This window comes from Pipistrellus hanaki (genome assembly GCF_964339955.1).
Source record: "Pipistrellus hanaki genome assembly, chromosome: 5".
Taxonomy (NCBI): Eukaryota; Metazoa; Chordata; class Mammalia; order Chiroptera; family Vespertilionidae; genus Pipistrellus; species Pipistrellus hanaki.
Genome location: NC_140507.1, coordinates 84,803,957 through 84,822,719, shown reverse-complemented (window position 1 = coordinate 84,822,719; position 18,763 = coordinate 84,803,957). Strand labels below are relative to the sequence as shown.

At 56.4% G+C, this 18,763-nt stretch overlaps 1 protein-coding gene across 2 annotated transcripts in view; it reads left to right on the top strand.

The window, feature by feature from the left end:
- PEBP4 (phosphatidylethanolamine binding protein 4) overlaps positions 1 to 18,763 on the top strand; it is a 199,839-nt gene that overhangs the window by 176,898 nt on the left and 4,178 nt on the right. Inside the window, exons 5-7 of one of the 2 annotated variants that reach the window (XM_084884469.1) lie at positions 9,445 to 9,490; positions 11,834 to 11,947; positions 12,867 to 13,789. In XM_084884469.1, the coding sequence (XP_084740595.1) occupies positions 9,445 to 9,490; positions 11,834 to 11,947; positions 12,867 to 12,994 (288 nt within the window). In that variant the 3' untranslated portion in view covers positions 12,995 to 13,789. Of the gene's footprint in view, positions 1 to 9,444; positions 9,491 to 11,833; positions 11,948 to 12,866; positions 13,790 to 18,763 lie in introns of those variants that run through there. The other variant, XM_084884468.1, reaches the window with a different exon arrangement.

Sequence of the window (18,763 nt, the reverse complement as noted above, 5' to 3'; positions counted from 1 at the left end):
TGTGTATATGTGTGAGCATGAGTTTGACCTCTCGGGAGTGTTGTGTGAGTGTGAGAGTGTCTGTCTATGTGAGTGTGTAAATGTGTGAGGAGCAGTGAGTGTGATTCACCACTCTCCCCTTCTCTGGCTCTCACCCCTGTCCCCCATCTCAGACCCAGTGAGCTGCAGCCTTGGACTACTTCCCCCTCCTTTCAGGAGCTCAGGCCTCCAGCTCCAGCTGCTCCTCTCTCGCCCCTGCCACTCCCCACCCTTCCCGCCGAGCTTGGAAAAGTCTTGCCACTGTTTTCCTTCCCTTGCTCTCACCACCAAGCCGTTTCTGGCCAAGTTTCCGCCTGACAGCAGAGCAGGCAGCTTCTTCCTCCCTCGCCCGGGACCCTGTGGCGGCCCCTCCCGAGGGCACCCCCTCCCCACCCTGCTCTCTCTCCTGACCCTCCTCTAGGCCGCCTGTGCCTGGCACACTCTGTCTGTGCATGTGTGTGTCCCCATGGGGTAGCAGGGAGAGAAAGGAGCAAGAGAAGGAAGGAGGCCGGGCTCAGATGGAGTCATTAGGAGATATTAATGCCCTTCATCAAGGCCTATTAATAAACATTATGTACCATGCACTTCCCGTGCCGGGTGAGTGAGGACCCAGCAGGACGGGCCCCACATTCACAGCTGAGTAACCTCCCAGCCCACGGAGCCCACGGCACAGCCATTAGCCCCATGAGGCTGACCCTGCCAGGAGACTCCTTAAGGCCGTCATGGCAAAGGAAGGCTCGCAGGATGAGCTCTGGCCACCACGCTCCCTCTCCCTCCGCTGAGCGCGGGGAAGGGGAGCCATAATGACCCGTGCACTTGGACGGCACTGCGGGACTTGAGAATAGTTCCTTTCCTAATTTCGTCTTCGCAGCAACAGTGAGGGAAGCGGGGCAGGTATCATTATCATGGCCACTTTGTTGGAACAGAAACCGAGGTGCTGAGGAATTAAGTGTCTTGCCCAAAGTCTTGTAGCTAATCGGTAATGACCCCGGACCCGAGCCCAGGCTGCCCTCTGGAACCGCTGTGTTAGCAGCTCAGTCCCCAATGGAGTGGGGCTGCTGCAAAGGGATTTCCCTCGTTCTTGCGGCTGCCGGATATCAGACCACGAAGCACAGCTTCTTTCAGGGGGCAGCGGGCCTCTGCCCCCCCTCTGTGTGGGGGCTCCTGTGGGTCCCTTAGCTTAGCAGAAAGTGTCCTGAAACCAGGGGTGGGGGTGGGGGGACCCGAGTGAGCTCACTTGTGTAAAGATGCTGAATGGGGAACGCCTGCCGCAAGAAGTGATTTTCCTTTCTCTGTGTACTGGCCACTAACCTGTCATAATAGAAGCAGATGTAATTAGACCAGACGTCCTTCCGGACGACCTTCCGGACAAAGCCCCGGGGGCTGAGGCAGAGGCGCCGGCTGCAAGCCAAGCCTAAGGTGACCAGACATCCCACTTTTGGCAGGACAGTCCCGATTTTTAACAATTTGTCCCACGTCCCATGGCGTTTTAAAAAAGTCCAAAAGATTTAAAAGAATCTTTCCAAAAATCGGGACTTTTTTAAAATGTCACAGGACGCGGGACAAATTGTTAAAAATGGGACTGTACTGCCAAAAGTGAGACATCTGGTCACCTTAGCCACGCCCCTTGCACGAATTTCGTGCATCGGGCCTCTAGTTCACAAATATTACACTGCTGGCTCCTTAGGAGGTTTGAGCAGGTGGAAGCCTGAATGGCCATTCTTTTTCTCTGTTTTTTCAGCATTGCAGCCTGGTGCTTAGAGAGTGCAGAATCAGTTATTCACTGTGACAACCACAGTAGTGTTTAAAGGTACACAAGGTTTTCTCTCCATGTGTGATTAAGAAGACAGGGACTCGTGTTTTCATAAAATCATTATCCAAAATAGTTCAAATAGCCGAAACCGGTTTGGCTCAGTGGACAGAGCGTCGGTCTGCTGACTGAAAGGTCCCAGGTTCAATTCCGGTCAAGGGCATGTACCTTGGTTGCGGGCACATCCCCGGTGGGGGGTGTGCAGGAGGCAGCTGGTTGATGTTTCTCTCTCATCGATGTTTCTAGCTCTCTGTCCCTCTCCCTTCCTCTCTGTGAAAAATCAATAAAATATGTTAATAAATTTTTTAAAAATAGTTAAGATAAAAGGAGTTGGGGAACTGAAAGTATAAGAATCAAGAGATCAGGGAAGTGTGCCTATAAAGAATACCCAATTCCCTCCAGAATTCCAGGTACATGAGGCATTCCAGAAAACTGTTGTTGATGCTAAAAGCTGCAGCTTTTGTTCCTTGTACCTAGAAATGGCACTCTTTAGTCTAAACTGACATTGATGCATAGTAATTATACTTAGCTATCGACTCATGATACTTGCTCTCAACCTATCTTAGTATTTCTTGTCTACTTCTAAATGGAACCGGTTTAATAAGACCATGCATTGTGTTCTTTATTCCTTTTCTACATCCCACCTTCCTCCTAACTCAGCTTTAGAGCCACAGTCAGAGAACGGGTGACCTGCCACAGGCAAGGGGCAAAGAGGCGTGGGCTCCTGACATCCAAACCAGTCTCTGAGCTTCAGACACTGGAAGTGACTCGGGCAAGTTTCCCCCAAACAGGGGGTTGGAGGGAAGTCCAACCAGTGCAGGCTCGAAGGGGAGCTGGACCTATGTGACCAGAACCTTGGGGACCCAAATGCATAGAAGAGAGTCACGTGTCCTTAAGGCAGTCGTCTCTGTGTGGATAGTCCGGGGGAGTCTTTTTCCTCCTAGTTTTATTTTCCCATTTTTTTAATTATTTTTTTACAGTGAACACATCGTACTTGAATGACCTGGGGGGAAAGTTACAGTTTGTCAGAGGGAAGTTTGGGGGTTGGGGGGCCACAGACTCCCCTGCTCTGAGGGAGGCTACGGTGCTGGGATTCAGCTCCACCCAGCTCTGACCTGCCACACAAGCAGTGTCCCAAATCCTGCCCACCCTCAGATCCTCTCTTGACCAGAGAGCCAGCTCCACCATCCCCTTCTGATGACCCTCCTGGGTCATGGTTGACAGTTTTGCCCAGGGTCTATAGTCCCAAGGTTTAGGTGGCTGACAGCTTTGATTCTCAGAAGTCATAAGCATTGCCTGCTGTTCAAGCCCAACCCCAGCCCACATCCCCAACCTTATCTTGCGCTTCTTCCAGACCCAACTGTTTTTTCACGGCTTGTTTACATATTTATATATTTCTTATGCAGTGTCAACTTAAGCTGCCCATCCCCTCCCGTATCTTGTCCACTGGAAAACTGAAAAACCCCTGCATAGCCTTCAAGGCCCAGGTAGCGTGTACCGCCTCCTCTCAACAGCTTTCCCTGGTTACTTCCCCCACGCAGCTACAACTTCCTTTCTCTGTGCTCCTCCAGCATTGTCTATAGCAGTGGCTCTCAACCTTCCTAATGCTGCGGCCCTTTAATACAGCTCCTCATGCTGTGGTGACCCCCAACCATAAAATTATTTTCGTTGCTACTTCATCGCTGTAATTTTGCTGCTGTTATGGATCGTCATGTAAATATCTGTGTTTTCCGATGGTCTTAGGCTCTACAGCAGCGGTTCTCAACCTGTGGATCTATAAACTTATTATTTAAGCCTATGACGATTATTTCTTTGTCAGTTTATCTGTCTTACTAGACCCTGAGATCCACAATACCATATACTGTGTCTCATTCATATTTCTCTCTCCAACACAGAGCTTTTCATTCATTTATTTCATTTATCGACCCATCTCCCCAGCCATGATTCCTTGGGGCCAAGTCGCTGCTAGATACTATCACATTCACGCAGGTGCAAGACAGCGTGACTTACTTGGGAACACATGCGCTTCCACGTGGCCTGGGGCAGAGGACCTTGGGAAATCATGCCTCTTCACCCAGTGTCAGGGAATGTGGTGAAGCCCCTCCCCTGGGTAGCCATGATCATTCCCCCTCAGCCACAGCATACCCCATCCTATGTTGGCATCCGGAGATCTAGAGAAGTAGATCTGACGCCAAACTAGGGATCAAAATTGCACAGGTCCTATTTGGAATGAGCTCTCCGTTGTCAGTGTATTCTAAAATCAATATTCTCTGATTTTGGCCCCCACTGCCCATGACGGTGCCAGGAAGAGGCCTATCCAGTCTTTGATGCTAACACTTCTTGAGGGGAAACTGGGGCACAAATTGGCCCCAGTTTAGAGACTCCCAGGAGGGCTCAGGTCTGTGCCTTCTTCTCACCACTTCCCACGGACTTCATTCCACCCACTGCAGCGGCTGGCCCTCCTTTTCCTGGCCCTGGGGCAAAAAAATAATAATAATAATAACTAAAAAAAGGCAGGCCATGGGATGAATTGATCACAGCCTTTCCCTTGGAGCAGGCACTCGTCTCTGAGGCTGGGCCCTCTCCAGGCTGGTGCTAGCCCCCTGGGGCTCCCTGAGCGGGAGAGCTGTCAGTGCCTTCCACTCACTTAGCCCTTGTTAATTGCAGAACACACAGACTGCTGGGTAGCACTTTCCAATCCTGTGCCTTTTGCTGGCTCCTTTGCCACTTGGCAGCTTGCAGGCAGCTGTGCAAAAACAGCAAGGAGCTTTCTCATTCGGTGCCAGTGTCACAGAGCCTGGAACTCTTGTTTCTATTTTTCCCTTTTTTTTTCATCCCCCCGCCCCCACCGCCAAGTGCTCTGTGTTGCTCATTTCTCCCTCCACTCTCCCTTATCTCCGTGACTTCTTTCCATACCTCACCTATCAAGTTCAGGACTCTTCTGATGACCCCCACCCACCCACCCACCCAGAGATCAAAAAGTGGAACTGCCCACTCTGGCGGGTTTGCGGGCAGGCCAGAGTGATTGAATCCTCCTGTCCAGGTGGGAAGAAGAGGTGGATAAAGAGATTAAATCGTCTCCCTCGAACTCAGGGAAATGCGCAGCTGACCCTTCGCTTCGAGGGTCAGCAAGCCCAAGTACCCAGGGCCTTCACCAACACCCAGGTGGGCGGCCAGCTGCCTGCAGGTAATTGGAGCGAAATGAGGAATCGGGGCCGACCTTCCCGCTGAGCCAGGCCCCTTCCCCATCCACCAGGCTGCACAAATCCGGCCACCATGTCTCAAAGAGCCCTTACCTAAAGCAGCCCCGGACCTGGGGAGGGAGGGGCGTCTCTGGACACTCAATTCTCAGAAAATGGAGCTGTCTGGCTGGCCCTGTAGGGACAAGAAACAACAAATAGAAGTGACTTCTATCTCGTTGGCTTATCTGTTGGTAGCTCTCCAAATGCTTAATATATCAGGGATCAATCCTCTCAGGGAACTCTGGGGCCCGGGCCGGTCAGGATAAGCAGGTTGGAAGTGGAGCTGGTAAGCGCTGCCAGGGCAAGGGTCAGGGGACGGGCCAGGGCATCAACTATTGCCTACTATCCAGACTACATGCACAGCATCCTACAGGCTACAAAGATGGGCAGAGTGCAGCCCCTGCCCTCGAGAAGCTTCTCTGGCTTCTTTCAGTCAAATGGGGAGGCCGATCTCTGCCCTTCCCATGGGAGAGCCAGCGGTTGGACAGTGGCTTTCAGGATAAACACTGAACGCTCGTTACCAATGTAAGGTAATAGTGGTGGGGCAGGTGCCCAGCTTCCAGCGCTGTGCTCTTCACTGGACCTGAGACAAGTCAGTCAGAGCAAGACCGCCTGCATCACCTTGGTCCAAGGATGGAGTTGCTACTACTATCGGTTGAGCCCCAGCTTTTCTTAAGCATCTCACGTGCCAGTTCCCAGCCATCTTGACGGAGCAGCAGTGGGCTCTGAGGCATCAGAGAGCAGGAGAGAAAATCTCATGATAAGGAAAGGGGTTGCCTTCTCCATCCCCAACACCTAGGGAGGGCCCAGGACAACTCCCGAGCCCAAACACCTGGAGTGCGCCTGTCCTGAGAGCCTGCAAAACCATCCTGGGCATGTCAGTGCTCTTGAGGATCAGAGAGCTAACTATTTCCCCAGGCCAGGGTGGCTCAATGGTTGAGTGTCCACCTATGAACCGAGAGGTCACTGTTCCAGTCCCAATTCCTGGTCAGGGCACATGCCTGGGCTGTGGGTTCTATCCCCAGTAGGTGCAGGGAAGCAGCCGATCAAAGATTCTCTCATCATTGATGTCTCTCTCTCTCCCTCTCTCTTCCTCTCTGAAATAAATAAAAATATGTTTTAAAAGAAAGCTATTTCTACAAATTCTGTAATTATTTCCTTTTTCCAACCTTACCATTTAGACAAGTTGCTTTTGAAAATGTCAATTGTTTTAAGCGGATTTGTCTGCCCTGAGCCCACCTTAAAGAGCAGCAGCATACCTGGGGGTTGGGGATGGGGGTCCGGGTCCAGGTCAGGCAGCAAGATGGGCTCTCAGCAGCCCTTCCCCTCCCGCAGGCTCTCGTTCCAAAGCCCCTCTCTGCTCAGACGTAACAGGTTTGAGGTCTGTCCCTCAAAGGCTGGGCTCTTCTTCAGCTCTCAGGGCACTTCCCTCGGCCCTGTCTCCCTGAGGAGCATTCTGAAGAATAGATTTCTCCCTCTGCCCTCTGGAAACACCCCCGCATTCCTTCCCTCCCCAGAGAGGTCCAGCTCTCAAAGGTGATCTCAGGCTAAATGTGATCTTGTGATCCACGAAGATGCTTTAGGAGAGCTCGTGTTTCATAGAGATGCGGGGGCAACCACTTCCACCATAACCCCAGCCTTCCTGGTAATATCTGTGTATTTTAATAATGGCTTTGTTTTTTCTAAAAGACTCTTAGAGAAGTGATGGGATTGTCATGATAGCATAGAAAAAGCATTCACACAGAGACACACACAGACACACACACAGACACACACAGAGACACACACACACACACAGAGACACACAGATACACACAGAGAGACAAACACACATATACTCAAGGATGCAAACTAAAAAACAGCAACAACAAAAGCACAGGACAGCTCTGCAGGCCAAAAGGCATGCGACCTTGAGCCAGTGGGTCTCAAAGGTCAAACGGTCAAAGGCCCCTACTTCCGAACATTCTGGGACTTTCCCATTTGCTCCCGCAGCTCTGGAGGAGGAGTTTGAGCTCTTTGGGGCTCAACTTTCTCACCCTTTGAATTTGGTCTCCTCAGGCTCCTCCACGGTGTTGATTCTATGGTGGATATTTTAGGCCCCAGAACAGAACAATGAGGAAAAGGGGGCTTAGCTGATGCTCAAACCAACCAGAGCAAATACCAGCCACACTGACTACATGCTCCCCCTTCCATAGGCCAAGCTCAAGAAAGACCCAAAAAGCCTCTGAAGGCGATTGAAGCTCTCTGCTCAGCCCCCACACATACACCTCCCACCCTCCCCCCTCCCCCCTGGCAGCTGCCTCAGCCGAGCTTAGGTCAGCGGGCCCAGGGAAGGCGGCAGGAAGGGCTGCTGGCTTCACACAAGTCCCAGGGTTTGTGTGTCTGAGGAGCTGGCCCCAGCTGATGAGAAAAGACTCCCCAGAGGGAGAGGGAGGGGAGGAGAGTCTTCCCGCCCTGACCAGGGCTGCAGATCAGACTTTCCACCCTGCTCTGCACACTAACTCCCTGACCTTACGGGCCCAGCCCCCACCCCCGCCCGCCCGCTCCACTCAGAGGAGAGAGAGGCCTGGTTACGACTCTGGGTGGGACCCAAGCCCGTGGGGAATTGAAAAGAAACAGCCAGCTTAGGTTGCTATTGTTTTATTTAAACAAACCGCTGGCTGGACTGACTTGGGAAGGAATGAGGGGGAGGCTGGGAGCTCGGAGCTGGGCTGGGCCTGGCCTGCAGGGCTTCCCTGGGCTCAGCCCCCTTCTCTCCATCTTGCTGGGGCGGCCAGAGAGCTATTTCAGGAGAGTGGCTGCTAGGCCTCAGGCCTCAGCTCCTTTCCTAGGAGAGATGGGTGTCGAGGAGCCTCCATTCCCCACTCTGTCCCTCCATCCTGGTGCCCGTGGCATCCCAGCCCCTGGCCACACCTGGGCCTCACGCTAGCCCTGGATAAAGCAAGACCCAATATGGAGGGGGCCGGGTAGCTGAGCTGGGAGGGTCAAGGCAGGGGCAGAGCATGCTGAGCTGCGCTGAGGGGCTGAATGTGAAGGCTGCTGGATGCACCTGAGCAGACAGGACTCGGGTGAGGGCGGTGGAAGGACGCCCAAGGAGAGAGATCTCACCTGCGTGGGCTGACGATAGCAAAGCGGGAAGGGGCCAAAGGTGAAGGGGTCCGTCCCTCTTTGGTCTCCCGCCCTTTCGCCACCCAAGGGACAGCCAGCCCAAAGGAGGTCCAGAGTGAGAACAGTTGGTGGGCAAGCTGCAGCCGAAGGGAGAGGAGACCGGGGTTCTCTAGAAGAGGGGGCGGGGCTTTAGTTTTGAAGGAAGCAAACCGCACCAGGGGTTGGGTCACTGAGCTGACCCTGAGATGTTTTCACAGAGAACTGAGGTGGGATCTCAAACTCCCCCTCAGCGCCACCTACTGCTCTTCCCCCATCCCCCCTCCACCACCCTGAGCACCCCCATCCCCCACCTCCACCACCACCCAGGGAGGAGCAGGGGCTGCACCAGGAAGGGCCCGGTGGAAAGGTGTCCAGGGCACAGTTAGGTGTTGGCAGAGCCCACGAAGAGCCTCGCTAATCACCATCATTAAGGCTATAAAACCCCACACCTCGGGGCCGCGGGGCTCCCTGGCATGGCCCGGGGCCCCGAGCGGTGGCACGGACCCAGGCGCCCGGCTCCAGTCCCTTTCATCTGAGCATCTCCCAGGCCTGCACAAACAGTAATTAGCACCCGCCCCCGGGATCGCCTCATTATCCCACAGACACTGAGCGGAGGGGAGAGGGGAGGGGGAGGAAAGAAAGGAGGGAAACTGAGGCGGCCCCAGCAGCCACAGACTTCCTGGACAGTACGGGCTGAGCTCGGTGGAGGCTAGGGGAGAGGCTGCCTCAGAGCCAGGCCTCCTCCTCCCCTTCCTGGTGGTTCAGGCCGTCCCTGGCCTCCTGTTCCGAGGCCCAGCGCCATCCCGAAGGACGGTCTGGCCTAGCGAGCCTCTGGGCACTGTCAGCCCCTGCCTCAGACCTGGCCGGACCGCACAAGCTAACAGTGTGCCCTGCACCCAGTCTGGGGGCACAGATGGCAAGAGTGGGGCAGCCCATCCGGAAGTGTCCTTCCAGGTCTCTCCAGAGATCAGGGGTCCACCCCTCACCACCAGGCCATCCTCAGCTGGTCTGTCTGCCCCCTCTTCCCAGTTCCCCAGAGGCACCATTCTAAATCCCACGGCTCATTCTGGCAACGTCTCCCCGAAACAGCCATGGATCTTCATCCTCCTCCATCCCACCCCACCCCACCCCCACCCCTGAGAGAAAGCTCAGCAGAGGATGATGAGGATGATGGCGTGGCCTGCTGCCCCAGGAGTAACCCACACCCGTGCCTGCCTCTTGTTTCAGGGCGCTGACTTGAAGAAAGGAACGGTAAAGGGCCAGGAGTTAACAAGTGAGTAAGACCCAATAACCTCCCCTCTCCCCCCACCCCAGCAGCCAGGGCAATGATGATGGCCAGATAACAGTACAACTCCGTGTTGATGCTTCACAGGGTACGAAGAAAGCACTGATCCAAGCATTTGTGTGTACGCTCTGATTTAATCTTCACAATTTCTGTCATCTATATCTCCATTTTAAAGAGAGTGACACTGAGGCACAGACCCACCTGCCCCGTGTCCCACAGCTGGCATGAGGAGCCAGTATCAATGCGGGGGCCTCCGGGAGAGCACCCAGACGGCTCTTCCCTCCGCCTGCCTCTCCTCTTTCCTGCTCCCGGCTCCACTGACGTGGTTGCACGTGGCTGCGTGGACTTCCCTCTTCTCTGAGGCCCTCCTCTTCTCACCCCACTCTCCCCGCCAGGTCCCCCTCCCTCTCAGATCCCGGCTGCAAGAGCAGGCCCTCCACTGACTTACAGGGAATGCCTGGGGGTAAGTTGGCCTCTGGCAAAGGGCTGAGCAAAACGACCAACAGAGCCACAGGGTTTTGGAAACCAACTGGGCTCAGGCACCAGGAAGGCCTAGATTCCAGCCCCAGCCCCACCCCTTACCGTAGGCCCGGCTTCACTTCTCAGCGCCTCGGTTACCTCACCCAGAACGTGGCAAAGACACCCACCCGACCAGGGTGTAGGGAGGGTTAAAGAGATGTCACAAGGGAGGCACCTGGCCAGGGCCTGGCCCTGAGAAGTGGCCGAACCTGTGTGCCCTCCCTTCCCCCTCATGGCTCTCATCTCTGCTTTCGCCTCTGCTTTCGCCTCTCCTTTCCGAGGGAGATCTTCAGGAAAGCTCCCTAGTGAAGGGATTCCGGCTCCAACTCCCCTGAGGCTAACTCCCAGCGGCATAGAACCAGCAAGTGACAACTCCCGCTTTACCCACTGGGAATCATGGCCACCAGTCTCTGGCAGCATGGGGTATACCCACGCTCAGGTTCACTCGGCCACCCTCACACCCACCTTCCTCACCAAAAGCCAGTGGTGGCCCGGCCACCTCCACCCTCCACACACCACGCAGGCAAAGAGACATTGCAGCCCTCACCCATGCTCAGAAGTCTCTCAGCACTGGCCATGTGTGTGGGGGCGGGGGGGGGAACAAAACAGAAAAAACTGATTCGCTCACATTTGCACAGACACTGGCAGACACCCTTCAAAACAGCCTCAGCACACGTGCTCACTGGCTACTCCAACACCTGCCCCTGCCCCTGCCCCTGCCCCACGTATACAAACCCTCATGGCTCCTGGAACACCCTGTGCCGTTCTCACTCTGAACACACACACACACACACACACACACACACACACACACACACACACACATCTGATGCAATCCAAAAACGCAGGGAGAGATGAATAGTCAGGAAATCCCCTGGCTGCGGGCAAGCTGGAGGCCCTGGCCGGAAGTGCATCGCGAGGAACACTCCAACAGCTCCACGCAGCAAGTGGCCCTTGTCTAATGCTCGGGAGAGGGAGGTGGCCATAACGTACCCACACTCCCTCCCACCAGCATCTGCATTGCTAACTCCCACCCCCAGGGGATTCTCGGCTCCTAGGAGAGGGAGATGAAGAGAGCGAGGGGAAGAGGAAGAGGCTCAGCATGCTTGGGAGGAGGCCCTGCTGGAGCCTGAACAGTCTTGGGGGAAGGATAAAAGATGCCCCCTCCCTCTGCGGTCCTCCCGGGAAAGATCTGCCTCCCGTGCAGGGGGCGAGAGGGAGGGTGCTGGCCTTCTCCCCCGGAAGAGCCTGAGTTGGTTCCCATTGCCCCGGGGCCTACGGCTTCCATGATCAAACCTTTGAACCGAGTCCCACCCACCCCCGTAACCACTTCCAGATCCTCCGGATCCAGCCAAGAAATTGACTTCTTTGGGGATTGAGTTCACAAGGAAATGCTGAAAAAATAAATAAAAATCCACTGCCAAGTGTACTCAGAGGAAGATGGGTTTCTCTGGAGGCAGGAAATCTATCAGGATAGACTAAAGAAAAAAAAAAGAAAAAAAAAAGATGACAGCCACTGGCCCAGAAAGGCCCAGGTGCCCACCAGCACCCGAAATCTTCAAACAGACCACACCTCTTCCCCCTCCCCGCCCCCACATCCCCCAAAACGTGCTTCTTAAATGAAGCTTCTGAGGATGAGATCCTGACAAAGACAAGTCTAATGGTGCGCAATGGGTAAGCCCCCACCTGGGACCCCAGGAGGGTCAGCTGGGACCAGGAAAGGCACAAATGATTCTCTTTTCCTCGGGCCCAGAGCACCCAGGAGCTCCTGGGTCCTGTGGGACCCACCCTCTCTCCCTTCTCTGCCCACAGCCTACGAGCCTCCGACCCCACCTCCCCAAACTGGCTTCCATCGCTACCAGTTCAGCGTCTTTCTCCAGGACGGCAAGGCCATCTCTCTCCTTCCGCAAGAAAGCGCAGCGCGAGGTAAGGCCTCCTCCACCCTTCAAAGCCAGCGTGAATGCTGGGATGGACCAGATGCTCCGTTGATGGGGAAGTCAGCACCTTGACCTCTCTACGCATGAACCTTGAAGGCTAAGGCCGAAGGGTGGTGTTCCTTGGGAGTGAACTGGAATCAGTGAACCTAAAGGAAATGCTGGTGTCAGACATAGTTTCTCCACAGAAGTAAGTCCCATAGACCAAGATGGTGGCGTTAGCTGGATGGGGCGGGGGGGAGGGGGGGGGCAGGTAAGGGGAATCTATTAGGTAGGATCTCAAGGGGAGTAACTGGAGCCCGGGAGAGAAGCATCTCCCCCGCAGCCTTGAATGGCATGTGCAGGCAGCTACCCCACAACACTTCGCAGGTAATTGTACCCTGTAATTGAGTCTGATCTGAGCAAGAGGGCCCTGGAATGCCACCCTGCCGGTCTGTCTTCATTGGCCTTTAATTGCTCTGTCTGCCTGGTGCCATCTCAGTGGTGGGGCAGAGGCTTCCCCAGCCATGGCCCCTCCACCAGCTTTCCGAGCAGCCTTCCTGGCATTCTGGAGAGAACCACCCCACCCACCAACCCACCCACCCACCCCGTAGCTTCCTAATGGTTAACCCAGCCTGCCCGGCCTCGCTCCTCCTCCAGAGCAGAGGGCAGGGAGAGCCATGGCCACCTGGCCACTCCAGTGCCCCAGGAGATCCACCGGACCCTGCGTGAGCCACAGCCCCTCTCCAGGCCTTACATTTCTCCTCAGGAGGATGGGACATGAGACAATTCCTGTTCGTCTACCACCGCCCCCATCTTAGGGAAGGGCAGCTAATGTGAACACACAAGTGCCAGGCTGAGAGTACAGAGAGCACATCCCCCAGGCTGGCAGGAGGGTGAGTGGGCGTCATCAGCCATTTCCTCTCACCCAGTGACCCTGAGCAACCTCCACCCACTGGGAAGCCGGCGACGACATTGTTACAAACCTGCCGCCCGGGGCCCAGAGGAGTGGAGACGGAGCCCAGAGAGGCCCTGGATGAGCGGTGGAGCCCTGCGCTGAGATGCACTGAGCGGAGGCCGCCAATCACCGAGGCCCCAGCCGCCCTGGGAGCCGCACCGGTGCAACCTTTGCACCGGTGAACCCTCCTCGGGTGCCCTCAGCTCCTCGCCAATCTGTACATCTGTTTCGAGAGCTTTCCCAAAGGCACACTTTGAAGTTTGGCTACAAAGAGAGAAACGCGTCTTCCCCGGGCCAAGCTCCATTTCTCCCTGTCCCTGGACCCCTGCCTCACCTGAGACATCACAGAGCCCCTTCCTCCTGGTTTCTGGGGCTGGGAACTAGCACCTGAGCCCGCCTTGCTCCCTCACACAAGGGAGTCTCCTGAAAGAAGGCAGTGCCTATGGGTCCTGTGTTAGCCCTGGGGGCCCCAGGGCAGTGCCCTGGGCTGGACAAGGCTCAGACTGTCCCTTGAAGGGGCCTCCCTTGGACCACGTGCTTTCTGCGGGCCGGACAGAGGGGGCAGGAGAGAGCATTAGGCGATGCCAGGAGGAGCCGTGAAGAGGGCAAGGGAGGAAGGGTGTGTGCCCAACACTCTCCCCTGCCCCTGCCGTGGTGGGTCCTGAGGTCTGAGCCCAGCCCACTCTCCAGAAAACACCACAAGCCCTAACCGGTTTGGCTCAGTGGATAGAGCATCAGCCTGCAGACTGAAGAGTCCCAGGTTCGATTCCGGTCAAGGGCATGTACCTCTACTGCAGGGACATCCCCAGTAGGGAGTGTGCAGGAGGCAGCTGATCGATGTTTCTAACTTTATCTCTCTCCCTTCCTATCTGTTAAAAAATCAATAAAATATGTTTTAAGAAAGAAAGAAAGAAAGAAAGAAAGAAAGAAAGAAAGAAAGAAAGAAAGAACACAGCAGCCCATGGGCCCTTCCTCTGAAAGGAAGCAGGCAGGGATGCCGGAAGCCTATCAGGCCTGAGACGCAGTATTAGTCCCTTTGGGTCTTTGCCAGAGCCAGGGTTTCTGGTGCACCTTGCGGCCGCCCACCTTTCCTCTACATGAGCGCTCAGAACTGGGCTCACATCGGGACAGAGCACCTCTGGCTTCCCTGCCGCCTTGTTTGCCGCCAGATACGGAGGCGGGAGATCATCCTCCCAAATAAAGCCCCGCCGTGTGGTGCCGTGCACGGGCCCAGCGTTGTGCCAGGGGCCGGGAGAGCACAAGATGGCACTGAGAACGGCCCCTGCCCTCTAGGGCCTGACAGCCAACGTTGGAAACACCTCACAATGCAGGGCAGCCTGTAATTAAGCCGTTAATTGTGTGTGCCTGGCGGTTGGTGTAGACTTAGGGACTGGCCCTTCCTGGGACCCCCTTCCCTGCCGGACACATGCCCTCTTCAGCCAGGAAGGGGGCCGAAGTACCTTGCTGCAGGGGAGGAGATCTCGATCTCAGTCTCTAACGGGTGATTTGACTTTTGATCAGGTCAGCTAACCTCTCTGTGAGCCTCAGTTTCCTCATCTGGATCTAGATGATCTACAAATCTGTGGCCTTGAGGCCCTGAGGACCAGGGAGGGCCTGGGCTGGGCCCTGGGAAAGAAGGAGGTTTGAATCCCAGAGTGGGTACAACCGGCCAGAGGAAGAGAGCAGGGGGCTCCAGGGCCATGGAGATGTGTGATTGCAAAGAGGGGCCTGGGGTCGTTGGACCTGCTCCATTGGCAGGAGCAGCCCTTGCGCGACGCGGGGACTCCACAGGGCCTGGCGCTCTCCGAAGCACCTGCACAGGCGGGACCAGCCCTTGAGAGGCCAGGACATGAAGCCCTGCCAATGGGCACGGGCCCTGGGGCTCCCCTTGCTCTGGTTTTCTTTCCCTGGGAAGGTATCTGTGGAAGGAGCCCTGTGTCCTGGGGTGTGAGTGGTGTAACCAGCGGCTGAGGCCCCTGGAGGAGCAGGCGGGAACAGCCTCTCAGACTGGAGGGGAAAGGTCCGCCCACAGGAGCCAGGTAACTTGTCTTCCAGAGAAGACAGTGAACTTGGCCCAGTCCTGTTGGGTCGCTTCCTCCCTGGGATTTAGGTATGAATAGCAGGTTTAGGATGAGAAGGGCATGTGAGATGATACTAGGCCAGTGGTCGGCAAACTCATTCGTCAACAGAGCCAAATATCAACAGTACAACAATTTAAAATTTCTTTGAGAGCCAAATTTTTTAAACTTAAACTCCTTCTAACGCCACTTCTTCAAAATGGACTCGCCCAGGCCATGGTATTTTGTGGAAGAGCCACACTCAAGGGGCCAAAGAGCCCCATGTGGCTCGAGAGCCGCAGTTTGCCGACCACGGCTCTAGTTGAACTTGTATGGGGGCGGGGGAGGGGGGGTATTACTCAGATCCAAAGGCTGAAACCCTCTCCAGGATTCCTCTTTGTTCTGTGACTCCAAGACAACACACATGGGGTCAGTAAATGGGGGCTGTTGACACCCACACTCCCGTGTGATCTTGAACAAGCCACCTCACATCCCTGAGACTCAGTTTCTACATCATCAGCATAAGGGGTTGGGCTAGTGGGTCACCACTGAGTGACCCTGGGCAGATTTGCTCCCAGCTTACCACACTCTCCCCTCGTCCAAGTTCTGCTAGACAGATGCAGGGAGCAGGGGTCAGGCCTGATTCACCCAACCCGCCCTCCCCACCCCCACCCCCCCCACCCCCCCCACCCCCACACACACACACACACACACACACACGCTGCTCGGAGGAGGCCTTCGATCAGAGACGGGGCTGCTAGCACCACAGCAAGAGCCCTGGAAGGGGATTCAGAGTGGTCTTGCTTCTGGTTTATGACACCCGTCCTCCCCACCTCCCTCCCCTGCCTGTCCACAGCTCCTCCCTGTGCCCGCCATTCCCCCCACCATGCTCTGCTTGATCCAAAAAGACCTCCATGCTCATCCCAGCAATGCCAGGAGCCGCGGGCACGTTCGAGGCACCGTTGCAGGAGCCGTGGGCCACATGGATGTGTGTGTCACCCAGGGTAGCGCAGAGAGAGGAGGGACATTCACGTGGCTCAGGCTCGACCACATTCCCAATAGAGGACACGCTTAAGCTCACGGAGCCCGAACGGGAGCCCCTGACCAGAGCAGCCCAGTGTCACTGACGTGTGCTGCAAAGGCGCAGTTCACCTCCCCAGGTCTGGAGTTGGCATGACCTCGGCCTGTCTCCCCTCGGCTGACCCCACCCGCCCGCTCCTGCTCCTCTGAGACACTCACGTAACATTCTGTTGCACTTCTTTAGTCACCTGCTTTGATCTCTTGGGTTGCTCAATCGTTTTTACTCGTATGGGCCCCACTTCCATCACGGGGCTATAAATTCCTCGAGGGAAGAGCTCACTTCTGTCTCTGTTTCCCTCTTACCACCTGTCCCTGTGCTCAGCCCTCTGCGGACGTTCAGTCAATGAGCGTGTTTGTGTATGGGACACTCCCACGTAAGCGCATTCACACGCCTGGAGCACATGGGGCCTGCCCATTCTCACACCCCCATGTTCCCCAGCACACCTCACCATCAACTTCCTCTAACGCCTGGAGAGACAGCCGCCTCTGTGAGCACCAGGCCCACCAGGGACAGTTTCAGCATCCGCATCCTCCTGTCCCAACACCGGAAACAAAGCCCAGGACAGTGGGTGGCTTGGTTGATCCAGGGTCCTCCGTGTATAGCATGTTAATTTTCTTCTGCCTTTTAGAACAAAGCTCTTTGCACCTGTCACCAACTCGCCCATCATCCCCACTCCTGCCACCCGCACCACCAGACTCTTGGGCCCTGACATGGGGACAGACATGGAGCCAATCCAATTGCCTGCCCTCGGCACCCTCGGCCAGCAGCAGCGGCCACCCAAGGCAGCAGGCCCACGAGCCCCTTCCCTGTGGCTGAACGTCGCGTGGAACTGTGGTCTGCACCAGGCCACACCTCACCCAGAGGTGTCCCGAGCCAGCCTCACGCTCCTCTGGCTCCTCCAGGGAAATCCCCTCCCACAGCTCATTCTAGAAGCCTCTACAAAGCCCTCCACTCCTCTCTCTCACTGCCTCACCGTCATGTGCCATAGCTCATTCTGGAAGCTTCTCCAAGGCCATGAGCCAGGGACGGTGTGTCCGCACCAGGAGAGCTAATGGGCCATGCCAGGCTCCGGTCACCACCTTCCAGGGGCAGCCTCGGGGCCTGCAGAGACTGCTCCCAGTAAAATGGGATGCGAGGGACAGAGACGGAGTCTGGGTTCTGGACTAGTCAGCCATAATCTGCTCTCCAGCACCTCAGGCGGTTGAAATAATCAGCTCAGGGGAGCCCCCCACCCACAGGGTCAGAGGAGGAGGGACAGTAGACTTGCCTCTCAGCGGAGTTTAAGCCTTGCTTGTGGCACCTAAAGGCCACTGGGAGGCCGTGGGTGACTCAGACGAGGGATGCTACGTGGAAATGCCTGACAGCACAGACCGAGGGCCTGAAGGCGGCAGAGCTCCAAGCAGCCTCCCAGGAGGTGGCCTCAGTGTGGAGGGACAAAGGCCTGCACAGTGAGGGGAAGCAGCCGGGGCAGGCAAAGCTGGAGGGAAGGGGGCCTGCCTGGAGCCCAGCCGCAAACACACACACAGACAGACACAAACACACACATGGCCCGCTGCAAAACAGCCCCCACTCCCCGCCATGGCCTCCCATGGCGGTTCACCTGGCCGGGCCCCAGAAGCCCCCGGGGCCAGCCCCTGAGTCACCGTGTGGGCTTGTGTGGGGCAGCCCTCTTCTGCTCCAAAGGGCCCTGCCCACCTGGCAGAGCTGGTAGGACTGGGGACCTGGCAGCACCTCAGATGGGGCCATCCTGGGCAGCCCTGGGGCAGGCACACTGGCCGGGAACCCTGCACCCTCCACAGGGCCCGCACAGCCCTCATCGAGACACGGGCTGCCGTTGAGCCAGACATCAACCACCCACAGCGATATCGAACACATCGTCCTCAGGAGAAACAGCGCCAAATTTTGCCCCAAATTCCCGCAGGCCAACCCTACCACCAGATCCTGGAATTGACAACTGGGAGCGAAACTGACAGCCGCAAGCCTCCACTCCTCTCACCCCCTGCCCCACCGCCACCAGCCACAGGGACCAGAGAGGAGGGGGGGTCCACTTACTGGTCACTAGGAACTGCAGTTCTCCAGAGGAGCCGGGTCACCACTCCCCACTCAGGAACTCCCCCCACCCCCGGCGTCCCCACCCCCTCACTCCCGCCGAAGTCAAAGCGGTCCCCTCTGCCCTGAGCCTCTCGAGCCCGCAGGATCAGCACTCAGCAAATATTCCCCGGGAGTAATTGGATGGATGCGATGGAACACGGGCCTCTCAAAGTCTCCGGATGTCATTTAACAGCACGAAAATAAAAGGCTCAGGCCTCCCGCCCCCACCGCCAGGACATCATTAATCTCGGCAGAAAGGATCAGCGCTCCCATCACCACGGCCAGCCCCGCGGAGAGCCAGACAAATTGCGGGCGAATCTGCGCCGAGGGAGGCGGTTACCAGGCTGGCGGTCACGTTTTGTGTTTTCCCTTGACTAGAAGCCGAGGGGGAGAGTAAGGGCAGGCCAGGGAGGAGAGTGGCCACCTTGGTTAGACACAGCTCAGCCATCTGTGGAGACTGGGCGGCTCTGAGCCAGACACCCCGGGTCCCAGCGAAGGCTCAGGCAGCTCACATGCTGGTTCAGAGGAGGGGACCCCAAGACTCAGTACCCTGCCTGCTGCTCTACAGCCTGAATGGGGGCCTGCCTCCCAGGCCCCTCTTCCCAGGGAGAGGGCGACACTTGATGGCCTACTGAGGACTAA